Below are 12,486 nucleotides of genomic sequence, written 5' to 3'. Positions count from 1 at the left end.
GGTTTTTTTGTTTTTGTTTTTGTTTTGTTTTTTATCACAACTTGACTTCAAGACATGAGTTCCTGGATTTTGACAAAAGTATATTTTGTTCTGTTTTTGTTGCTATAGATTGATCGTACTAAAAAACCAGCAGTCAGATTGCCTGAAGATCATAGAATAAAATCTGAAAGTACAGATCATGAGCAACAGTTTCCTCAGAATGGAAAAGTTGTTCCTGATCGTTCCACAAAGCCAGTACTTCCCCCTCCAACTGCCATGTTAACAGATGAAGAAAAAGCTCATATTCATGCAGAAACCGCTCTTTTAATGGAGAAAAACAAACAAGAAAAAGAACTTCGGAAAAGACAGCAAGAGGAACAGAAAGAGAAACTGAGGAAAGAAGAACAAGAACAAATAGCCAGAAAGAAACAAGAAGCTGAAGAAAATGAAGTCACAGAGAAGCAACAAAAGGTAAAAGAAGAACTGGAAAAGAGAGAGAGTGAACAGGCCAAGAAAGAAGGTAAAGAAATCTCAGCAAAGTGGGACAGAGAGATAACAGGAGTAAAAAGACAAAGTAAAAATGAACATGAAACTACCGATGCCAAGAAATCTGTGGAAGACAGGGGGGAAAAGTGTCCCACCACCGAGGTACAGAAAAAGTCAGTGGGAGATGTGCCCCATTCCTCTGTGGCAGGAGATGCAAGTTCAGGCAAGGTAAGCAGACATAAACAGTATTAATTGTTGGCTAAGGGAAACAAAATGTACATAAAAAAATGACACCACGAGGAGTCCATAAACAGGGCAGGCGTTCTGAGTAGTTTGGTAGAGGGGGAGTTGTACTGATCCATCTGCATTTGCTCACATATTCTCCTTTGGTTGGTTGAGAATGGAATTGCTCTTTATGTCTGTGAAATACAACATAATTTTAATAATTGAAATGAATAGCGACATTCTTTTTATTTTGATGTATGATCATCAAAAGACTAGAATGAAATACGTTCTTCCTTTCTCTATGGAGGAATTAGGTGTCCAATCCTATCTAATAAGAGAGAAACATGGTAATTAGCCATACGCCCGCTACCCTTCCCATTGGCTAATCAAGGCGATATGCAAATTAACTGCCAGCCAAGATGGCGGCTAATTTGCATACTGCAGGCAGGGAGGGCCAGCTCGAGCTGCTGTCCGGCCCGTGTGGCGCCTAAGCCCCAACGCCAGCTGGGACCCCAGTGTGCAGCCTGAGCTGCGGGGTCTTGGCTGCTCGAACAAGCCACCTAAACCACGCCCCCAGCCAGGACCCCTGTGTGAGGCCCAGGGTGGGCGGGGCCTCCGAAGCTGCAGTGTTTGGACCCAGGCCCCCAGCCTGCCCTGGGCTTCGCTCAGGGAGGGGCTGGGGGCCTGGGGTTTACTAAACTTTACTGGAGCTGCTCCCCACACCCCAGCCCCTGCCCCAGAACCACACTGCCCGCAGCAGCAAGGCTCCTGGCAGCTTCCTGACAGGTGGGCAGCAGGAGAGCTGAGTAGAGCGGGGCTGCAGGGAGCCACGGAAGGGCAGGGCCGCGGGAGCCAAGCTCCCGGGGGTCTGAGGAGAGAGCCTGAAGGTAGAGGAACCTTTGGCAAAGCGGCTGCCAGGAGCCGTGGCCATGGGGTCTGCAGGCGCGCGGACAGGCCTCCGCCTGATGGGCGATCCTGGGCAAGCGCCATGGCTTTGGGGAAGCCGCTGGCCAGGAGGCAGGCGGCCCAAGGTGCGCAGAGTGTCGCCAAGGTGGGGTGCACTAGAGAGGGCTCAGGCCTGGGCAGGGTGCTGGCGGGTGGGGATCTGCCTCACCTGCAGAGAGTGAGGTTGTGTATTGGCCCCAATAGGCGGGAAACAAGAGACGATGACTGCAGGCGTGGAAGGACGACCGGGCGGAGGGTCGCAGACTCGCAGCCCTGAGGCGGGGGTGGAGGAGCAGCGCCACCTCAGTGGAGGAGCGCCCCACTGCTGGGTACCCCACTGCGGCGGTTTGGTGAAGCTCCCGGTGCTGACCGGGTCTCGCTGCGGCCTGCACACTTGAGAGGCCAGGACTCCTGCTCCCGCCTTGACCCAAAAACAAGCCTGTGCCCGCCCGCCTGGCCCCCAGTTCTCGCCCACCCCATGGGGGTGCACACCTGCACAGTGAGTGCAAGCCTACCACCTGCTCCCCAGAAGGGGGGTCAGTAAAGAATGGTGTGGGGGCAGGGGAGAGGAAAGAATGTGGAGCACCCATGATGAAGAGGTGCTGGAGAATGAGGCTTGGAAGCCTCAAGGGGAGGTTTGTTGTGTTTGCCCTGCGGCTGCCCCTTAGGAAAGGCGGAGAGCCGGCTCGAGGAGTCCTGTTCCTTAGCCAACTGGAATTGGCCTCAGTTTCCTGGTCTGTAAAATGGGTTAAGCATGTCCCAGTGCCTTCACTGAGCTTTGAGGGCCAATTGAGATACTATATAAAGAAAATGAGGGAAGAAGTGAGAAAGAAAAGGAAGGGCAAGCAACACAAAAGAAAGATTGAAAGGAACCTGTAAACCTATTGTCACTTAAATAGGAAATAGTGTCAACAGTGTTGTAATGATGGTATGAAGCCAGGTGGGTACTGGAAATATCAGGGAACACTTTGTAAAGTATATGGTTGTCTAACCACTATACTGTAACTAATAAACCTGAAACTAATACTAAATAATATTGAATGTAAAGAAATGAAAATAGGAGTGAAATTTTTCTAAATTTCAAAGTTTAAATAAAGGCTGTAAAGGAAGGAAGGGGGAGAATAAAAATAGTGTTTTTCATTTTACCACTTTATTGTCTTTTCAGTATATGAAAAAGACAGTTGTCTTTATATGGTGCTTTTATGCTTTTCTAAGTCATTATCTCATTTTATGTTCAGGGCAATTTAAAGACAAGATAATTATTCCCTCCACTATTCAAAGAAAGGAAATCTTGGTGCCTGGCCCCAATGATTCAATCGTCAATCCCTTATTGTAAAGCAGGGTTAGTGAAATTTTCTGTGAAGGGTCATATCTATAGTAATAAAAGCCTTGGGGGTGATCTGGCCAGCAGGGGAGGGCAGTTGGGGGATCAGGCTGGCGGGGGAGTAGTTAGGTGTCAATCAGGCTGGCAGGGGAGCTGTTAGGGGGCGATCAGGCTGGCAGGCTAAAGCAGTTAGGGGCAGTCAGGCAGGCACACAGGTGAGTGGTTAGGAGACAGCGGTCCAGGATTGTGAAAGGGATGTCCAACTGCCGGTTTAGGCCCAATCCCGGCAGTTGGACATCCTGGGATCAGGCCTAAACCAGCAGTCGACATCCCCCAAAGGGTCCAAGATTGGAGAGGGTGCAGGCTGGGCTGAGGGACACCCTCCTCCCGTGCACGAATTTCGTGCACCAGGCCACTAGTCTATACTAATAAAAGGGTAATATGCTAATTAGACCAGACGACCATCCGGACATCCTTCCAGACAAAGCTGGGCCTAGGAGAAGCCGCCCACCCTGCGGTCCTAGGCGCCAGCGCCTGCGTCTGAGGCCCGGGAGAGGGAGAAAAGTCTCCCGCCCTGTGGTCCTGGGCGCCAGTGCCTGTGGACTGGGAGAGGGAGAAAAGCCACCTGCCCCACTGTCCCGGGCGCCTGCGGCTGTGGCCCAGGCGAAACCACCCGCCCAGGGTCCCCTGTGGCTGTGGCCAGCCTGGGCGAAGCCAGTCCAGGTCCCAGGTGCCTGCAGCCTGCCAGAGGAGGCAATCCTGGGTCCTGGGTCCGAGACAGAGGCAATTAGGGGCAATCAGTCCGGCAGAGGAGCATTTAGGGGTGATCAGGCAGGCAGAGGTGGTTAGGGGCAATCAGGCAGGCAAGCAGGCGAGTGGTTAAGAGCAAGCAGTCCCAGATTGCAAGAAGCATGTCCCCCGAGGGGTCCCAGATTGGAGAGGGTGCAGGCCAGGCTGAGGGACCCCCCCCCACATGTATGAATTTTGTGCACCGAGCCGCTAGTATTTATATAATAGATTTTCTATCTGTTTAGAATATATGCTAAATCAGTGATATCTAAATGGCCTGATATTTTTTTGTTTACAGTGATTTTTAAAAACTTGACTTGGTCAGGTCTGCCATTTTGTTTGTAATGGCATGTAATCAAGAATACTGGCAATAACCCCATTCATGTAGCCTTTCTCTGCCCTGGGCTATCCCCCAGAATTGGTTTCTTTACCTATTGGGGACATTTTTTGTCAATTTTTTTCCTCTGTTATGCAATTAACAGTGCCTTTCCCTTTTGAACACTAAATAAGTTTCTATAAAAGCAGGAATAGTTACAGCCTTTTTAACCTACATTTAGATGGAAATACAATTTTGGTAGTGTGAAAATGACTTTTGATGGAAGGTGAAATGCCATATTTAAAGATTGTTCATTTCTATACTTCTCAAACAGCAGTTCAGGCATATACCAAAGTTAACAATTATTAATGCCTCACTTATCCGGGGAACTCTGATCTGGTAACCTTAGCTATCAAAAATATAGCTGTAACCTTTCTAAACACCCAAAGTTAGAGAAATGAAGCCCATGTACTAATACTTTATTCATAGGAGAATCAGAACTTATGAGCTCTTATTATTTAAATATTATTCATTGAGTAGCTACTATAGATCAATGTTTTTCCCTACATTATCTTATTCCTCCTATTGATAACTCCATGAGCTATTCTATTTACAAATGAATTGAAGTTTAGAGGTTAACTTGCCTAAGATCACATATGCAGTGAGATTCCAAAGTGACTTTCTTTCCATCTTGCTATACTTAGCAGTTGGCAGTCACAAGAACATAAAGAACGTAAAGCATTCATATTTCTGGGGTCATTTAGTATAGGTGCCAAATATTCCTACAGATCTAAATATCCCCGAGATTACCACATATAGTGTTTGATGTTTCTAATAACACACTAGAGGCCCGGTGTGTGGAATTTGTGCACAGGTAGGGTCCGTAGGCCTGGCTATGATCAGGGCCAATTGGGGCCTTCCTTCCCCCGGCTGGGGCCTTTCTTCGTTCTTCACCGCTCCCTGGTGGTCAGCGGTCAAACTCCTGGTCGGTCGAACTCCCAAGGGGACAATTTGCATATTAGCCTTTTATTATTGGGGGGAAAAGTTAAGATTGCCTTCATTGTATGCTTCTTTTAAAAGTAAGCAAAATATGTAATTTATTCTGGAATAAATTTTATTAGAATTATTACACATGCCCTAACCGGTTTGGCTCAGTGGATAGAGCGTCAACCTGCGTGCTGAAGGGTCCCAGGTTGGATTCCAGTCAAAGGCACATGCCCGGGTTGCAGGCTCAATCCCCAGTAGGAGGTGTGCAGGTGGCAGCCAATCAATGATTTTCTGTCATCATTGATGTTTCAATCTCTCTGTCTCTCCATTCCTCTCTGAAATCAATAAAAAATATTTTTTTTAAAAAATGAATAACTGCCCTAACCGGTTAGGCTCAGTGGATAGAGCGTTGGCCTGCGGACTGAAGGGTCCCAGGTTCAATTCCGGTCAAGGGCATGTACCTTGGTTGCAGGCACACCCCCAGTAGGGGGTGTTCAGGAAGCAGCTGATTGATGTTTCTCTCTCATCGATGTTTCTAACTTTCTATCCCTCTCCCTTCTTTCCTGTAAAAAATCAATAAAATATATTTAAAAAAATGAATAATTATCTCTAAAAAATTATTACACATTTTTTACTTTACTGTGGTTATTTTTAAATGAACTATAAAATAAAGTGAATTTTTCAAATGTTTTACTGATTTTTTAGAAAGAGAAGGAGAGAAAGAAACATTGATGAGAGAGAAACATCGATCGGCTATCTCCTGCACTGCCTCTACTAGGGATTGAGCCTGTAATGGTGGCATGTGCCCTGACCGGAAAGTAAACTGGTTATCTCTTGATGCATGGGACAGTGCATCTGAGCCACACCAGCCAGGTTAAAGTGAATTTGTAAAATAAATTATGCTATGTTCCAAGAGGAGGTAAAGTGGGATTTTACACTTTTGAATATCACTATAAAATTTTACAATCTCTTTATTCTCTTTAATACATTTTTTTTTTTGGAACATGCCACCTTCAAGGTAACCAAAATCATATGAGGTTTAAATAAAAGCATATTTATTTATTCTTCAAAAGGGGACTTGGTGAATTATACTAATGACTAATATCTTGTACTTTGCTATGTATTATGAATCAGTGCTTCACAATCCACTGTGACTTGCGTCAGTGTTTTTACCCTACTGATTCATCAGAAATTTTTAGTTCTTTATCTTTAGTATTAGGAAAACTCACATGGACTCTACCACCTTTGACAATAAAATTGCATAAACTTTTCAGAGGTCTCAATTTTTTCTCCTTTTATATTTCAGTTTGGTAAATTTGCCTATATTAGGCAAGTAGGTATATATTGGGGGGAAATTCAACCGTTTTTTCACTTCTGAAATTTTAATAATTTTACAGCCTGTTAAGATTAAAGGACAGCCAGAAAGTGGAATTCTAAAGACTGGAACTTTTAGAGAGAATACGGAAGACACTGAAAAAAATAAAGTAAGTAGTCGTTCCCTGGGTGGAGAAAAACATGGATTATAACATACCATATGTTATTTGTTACCCTAGCATTCATTCTCCATCTTAAAATCTCTCTGAGGGAATCTTTGCTACCTCTGGTAGCTGATTTGTGTTTGTTTTTACATGATTATATGCTGTTTGTCTTCCTATTTAAAGTACAGTAGTATATTCTATTTATTTTACGAAATTAAAAAATACTTAGGCCTTACTATATGATCCAGGAATTCTACTTCTGGATATATACCCAAAAGAATTGAAAGCAGGACCTCAAAAAGATATTTATACATCCATTTTCATAGCAGTATTATTCACAGTAGTTAAAAGATGGAAGCAACCCAAGTAACCATCAGCAGATGAATGTATAAACAGATGTGGCATGTACAAACAGTGGACTATCAGCCTTAAAAAGGAAGGAAATTCGGACACATACTACACCATTGATCTATCTTGAAGATGTTATGCTAACTGAAATAAACCAGTCACTAAAGGACAAACTGTGATTCCATTTGTGTAGGGTACCTAAAGCAGTCAGATTCATGGAGATAGGAATTAGAGTGGTAATTGCAAGGGGTCCAGGGATGGAGTGAGTAGGCAGTTGTTTAAATGGGTACAGAGTTTCAGTTTTGCAAGATGAAGAGAGTTCTGGAGATGGGTTGTACAATAATGTGAATATACTTATGCCACTTAAAAATGGGTAAGATGGAAAGAAAAAGGTTAAGATGGTAAATTTTATGTATATTTCATCACAACTTTTGAAATAGGCCTTTTATGAGACATCTTTCTTTGCCTCTGTTTTTAAGAGCTTTATTTTAGAATAATATATAAAGGGTAACCAACACAAGGCTTTTGGTTCTCTGGTACAAGTAGCTTAAGTTTGTATATGACAAAACTTATTGAAAAGTCAGATTTTTTTTTTTTTCTCTTTTTTAAATAAACAAGGCCCGGGAACCTTTGACAAGAGCACGAAGTGAAGAAATGGGGAGGATCGTACCAGGACTGCCTTTAGGCTGGGTCAAGGTAAAATTCAAAATTAGCACAGAAATAAATACATAACATGGTCATTGTAGTCTTTGGTGGGAGAGGGGAAGGTTCTTTGTTGTGGTTTATTCTACATTTTTAATGCACTCAGTTCTGTTTCATTATAGAAGATTTAGCTCATTTCCCTAATTATAGCAGGGTTAGATTTTTGAGTATCCAATCTGAAATGCTGTGTGTAATATATGTGAGCATTACTGACATTTGTCATTTAAAACCTGAAGTTTTTTGGAAGTTTAATTATAGAAGTGATTATCACCATTCTATATAAATTATTTTAATTCAAAAGCAAATTGAGTAGTGGAATACTTTTGAGTGTTTTTTTTGTTCACGTACTGGTCATTGTTTTTTGACCTGTTTCTATATATTTTTTTTTTCTTTTCCAATGAAGTTTCTTGACCCAATCACTGGAACTTTTCGTTATTATCATTCACCCACCAACTCAGTTCATATGTATCCACCGGAAATGGCTCCTTCATCTGCACTTCCTTCCACCCCTCCAACTCATAAAGCCAAGCCACAGATCCCTGCTGAGCGGGACCGGGAACCGTCCAAGCTGAAGCGCTCCTACTCCTCCCCAGATATAACCCAGGCTATCCAAGAGGAAGAGAAGAGGAAGCCAACAGTCACTCCAACAGTCAATCGGGAAAACAAGTAAGTTTATCCTAACTCCTGAAACTAGAATAATCTGCTACATTTGTAAGCTACTCTAAACATAACTTATTTATGTCAGGAAGTCAGAAATTTCTGTGGATGGCTTCACCAGCCACTGTTTTTTACCATAGAGGGAAAAAGAAATTACTGGATTAAAATGTCCTTGGTTTTTCTCCCAAGTGCTAATTTAAATATGTCAGAGAAGATTATCATAAGCATTAAAGTAGATATAAAGGTATATTCATTATTACATTTTAAGACACTATGCTATAGACTACCTAGAAGTTTTCATAATTCTTATATCTCTTTAAGGAGCATAATTTATAAGCTTGTTGAGTTTACCTTGTTGCACCTCTCAGACTCTAAACTTTTTTTAAGTTAGTAATGTGGGAGCAAACTTATATAGTATTAAAATAACAAGCGTTGTACTGTGTGTCAGCTCTTAATCCTTATTCTCTTCCCTTTTTCTTCATTACATTTCTGCTACGCTGTTCACAAACAGTGATCCATAGGTTCATTAGTTTCCCCAAACAGTATCTTGTTATATGTTCCTGGCTTTGTCTCTTTTGAATACTCTAATGTTCCCAGCTCCTGATCGATAGGGTTATGAGGAGATAATATTTAAGTCCACTTACCACTGCTAATATTTACCTTTTGGGGGAGGGGAATAGATGGAAGTATAAACAAATGGCTTTGTTTTCCTGTTTATAATATACACCTTGTTAATTACTAAGGAATTCCAACTAGGCTGTCTTTTTGGTCCCTATGGTAATACTTCCCAAAAATGTAGTTGATATATTTTCCTCATGAGAACTTACATTGCCAATTGAGGACTTACTTGGAGATTTTTTTTTTTAATCTGTAAATATAGTTACAGATGTTAGGGCTCACTATTAAATATTAAAACTGGTGAGATTTAATTCCTTCTTGCATCATCATTCTTTTTTTTTTTTTTTTAACACCAAGCAACTTACAGGGCTACTGCTTCTTGCATCATCATTCGTAATAGAGCTTATTAATTTCACAGTTTTAAAGACTATTACATGTGCACTTTATGTATTTTTATATATATTGAACAGAGAAAGAGTAAATGAGTGCCAACACCTGAGCACATGTAAAGAAAAGCAATTGAAATATAGTTCAGTGTGTTCTCAATATTCCTTCAGGATGGCCCTAGCTGGTTTTGCTCAGTGGATAGAGCGTCGGCTTGAAGACTGACAGGCCTGGGTTTGATTCTGGTCAAGGGCACATACCTGGGTTGTGGGCACGATCCCCAGTAGGGGGTGTGCAGGAGGCAGCTGATTAATGATTCTCATTATTGTTGTTTCTCTCTCCCTTCCTCTCTGAAATCAATAAAAATATATTAAAAGTAAGTATATATATATATATTCCTTCAGGGTGGAACTATTAATGATTAGGATCAATAATAACAGAAAGATCTACCAGTTAAGATTTTTCTTAATGCTACAGTAGTTCAGATATCCTGAATAACAAAGTCTTTGAGGCATTCACTAGTCTAATGCTATCCAGTAGACATGTTGATAGAAATATTCTCTATCTTTGATGATAGAGGTGTTTTGGATCTGTACCTCCAATGAGGTAGTGGCTAATTTGGATTGTGACTAGTGTAACTGAGGAGCTGGATTTATTTTTATTAATATTTTTAATTTAAATATCCATCCCTCTGTAGCTAATGGCTACCATATTTGTCAGCACAGTTCTCAACCTTAGGGAATAGTACCCAAATAACCTCTTCCTCCTTTGATATACTCCATAGTAATATACAGGTCTACAACTGTGAGTACATGAAACAGAGTTTATTCTTGTACTATTATTTATTAATGTATTATTTTCCATATAAACTACTGTTGCCCACCCAGGTGTGTATGTTTTATTCCTTTTTTGCATTCTGTTGAATTCAACATTTGGTAATACTAAACTTCCCAGAATCATTTAACGGAGTTTGAAACAGCCTTCTTTACTATAAGACTCTAACTATTTATGAGAAGCAGAGATCTATCTCAGGATGTCTGTAAGACCCATGGACCCAAAAAAGAGGTTAAAGCAGCAGTTCTCAAACTGTGGGTCGTGACCCCTTTGGCGGTCGAACGACCCTTTCACAGGGGTCGCCTAAGATCATCCTGCATATCAGATATTTACATTACGATTCATAAAAGTAGCAACATTACAGTTACGAAGTAGCAGTGAAAATAATTTTATGGTTGGGGATAAAAATATGAGGAACTGTTTTAAAGGGCCAGAAGGTTGAGAACCACTGGGTTAAAGGTATTTGTTTCATGGGAGGGTCACAGGATATGTGTCACCTAGATGGTAAATGTTTAGTAAGACCTAGGACCCTAGAGCTAAGTAATTAACACTTTACAAGATTAGTGTGTACTATAGTGCACATCCTAGAGTTTGCTGCCATTTGTCATTTAAACCTTATTTTCACATGCTGTGCATTCTAAGGCATCTTGTATGCTTTTTATTCCTCAGGCCAGCATGCTATCCTAAAGCTGAGATCACAAGGCTTTCTGCTTCTAAGATTCGGAACCTCAATCCTGTGTTTGGAGGATTTGGACCAGCTCTCACTGGACTTCGTAATTTAGGAAATACTTGTTACATGAACTCAATACTGCAGTGCCTATGTAATGCTACACATTTGGCTGATTATTTCAACCGAAACTGTTATCAAGATGATATTAACAGGTAAAGAAATACTTTTTGCAGTATAATATTAAAAGTGTGATATAGCCCAGTTGGTGTGGCTCAATGGTTGAGCATTGACCTATGAATCAGGAGGTCACGGTTTGATTCCTGGTCAGGGCACATGCCTGGGTTGCAGGCTCGATCCCTAGTAGGGTGGGTGCAGGAGGCAGCTGGTCAATGATTAACCAGTTAACTGCCACAATATATTTAATTAAAAAAGGTCCGCTGCTTCCGTCTATAGACGTTTAAGGCTTACAAATGGTTAATTTTCCCTCTCCCTGATATCAATTAAAAAAAATTTTTTTTTTAAGAGTGATGTAACCACCCAGCTCCTTCCAGTGAAGTCAGAGTAGGAAAGGAGAAAATAACTTTTTTCTTGGAAAGCCTCCTCTAATAAATAAAGGACAGACAGGAAAGGAGCAGTGCAAGAGGCTAGCCAGCTGTGGGCAAACTACGGCCCGCGGGCCGGATCCGGCCCGTTTGAAATGAATAAAACTAAAAAAAAAAAAAAAAAAAGACCGTACCCTTTTATGTAATGATGTTTACTTTGAATTTATATTAGTTCACACAAACACTCCATCCATGCTTTTGTTCTGGCCCTCCGGTCCAGTTTAAGAACCCATTGTGGCCCTCGAGTCAAAAAGTTTGCCCACCCCTGGGCTAGACCTTCACGGCCATAAACTGGAGCCTGTCGATGAGTAAAAAGAGACAGTAAAGGGCTGGCAGCCATAAAGAAGCCAGTCAGAGGCATGTAATCAAAATCAGATTCAGATGGGTGTTTGGTAATAAACCTCTGAATAAGTATTTTAGCGTAAGGCATAGTACATTAATAATTTAATGTTGACATCAAGATCCCACTGCACCTTGACTGCTTACAACTTCCTTTATTGCTTTTTTGTAATTTTATTTGCCAAGGTCGAATTTGTTGGGTCATAAAGGTGAAGTGGCAGAAGAATTTGGCATAATCATGAAAGCATTATGGACAGGACAGTACAAGTATATCAGTCCGAAAGACTTTAAAATCACCATTGGGAAGATCAATGACCAGTTTGCAGGATACAGCCAGCAAGATTCACAGGAACTGCTTCTGTTCCTAATGGACGGTCTCCATGAAGATCTAAATAAAGTAAGAATTTTGATTGTTCTAAGTTGCAAAGGCTCTTTAGGGTTGTTCAACATGTAATTTTTATAGCAATTTAAAATTATAGTTGGTGCTTGTTCAGTGCTAGTTTATCATGTCTAGTGACTTTGTACTAATGCGTGAAACTATGAAACACATATATCAGATAGGTCTAGTATTTGAAGTATATACAATTTGTAGTTACTCAATGTTAGCAGGTTGTATTGTGAGAAATTTATAAATGTTAAAATAGTTATTGTGTTTGTGACCCACATGTATGTGAAAGGAAAATTATAAACATGACTAGAGGCCTGGTGCACAAAAATTTGTGCACTCGGGTGGGTCCCCCAGCCTGGCCTGTGCCCTCTCGCAGTCTGGGGGCCCTTCCCCTGGCTGCTGGCACCAGTTTTCC

At 41.6% G+C, this 12,486-nt stretch overlaps 1 protein-coding gene across 1 annotated transcript in view; it reads left to right on the top strand.

Annotated features, from left to right (window-relative positions):
* Positions 1–12,486, top strand: part of USP8 (ubiquitin specific peptidase 8) — a 67,230-nt gene that overhangs the window by 46,615 nt on the left and 8,129 nt on the right. The window contains exons 12-17 of the mRNA XM_081109044.1: positions 109–693; positions 6,449–6,535; positions 7,496–7,573; positions 7,983–8,245; positions 10,742–10,954; positions 11,870–12,080. Coding sequence (XP_080965170.1) covers positions 109–693; positions 6,449–6,535; positions 7,496–7,573; positions 7,983–8,245; positions 10,742–10,954; positions 11,870–12,080 — 1,437 coding nt within the window. The remainder of the gene's footprint in view (positions 1–108; positions 694–6,448; positions 6,536–7,495; positions 7,574–7,982; positions 8,246–10,741; positions 10,955–11,869; positions 12,081–12,486) is intronic.

The sequence above is a fragment of the Myotis nattereri genome, assembly GCF_964212035.1.
Source record: "Myotis nattereri genome assembly, chromosome: 1".
In the NCBI taxonomy this organism is placed as follows: domain Eukaryota; kingdom Metazoa; phylum Chordata; class Mammalia; order Chiroptera; family Vespertilionidae; genus Myotis; species Myotis nattereri.
This window is presented reverse-complemented; position numbering and strand designations above follow the sequence as displayed.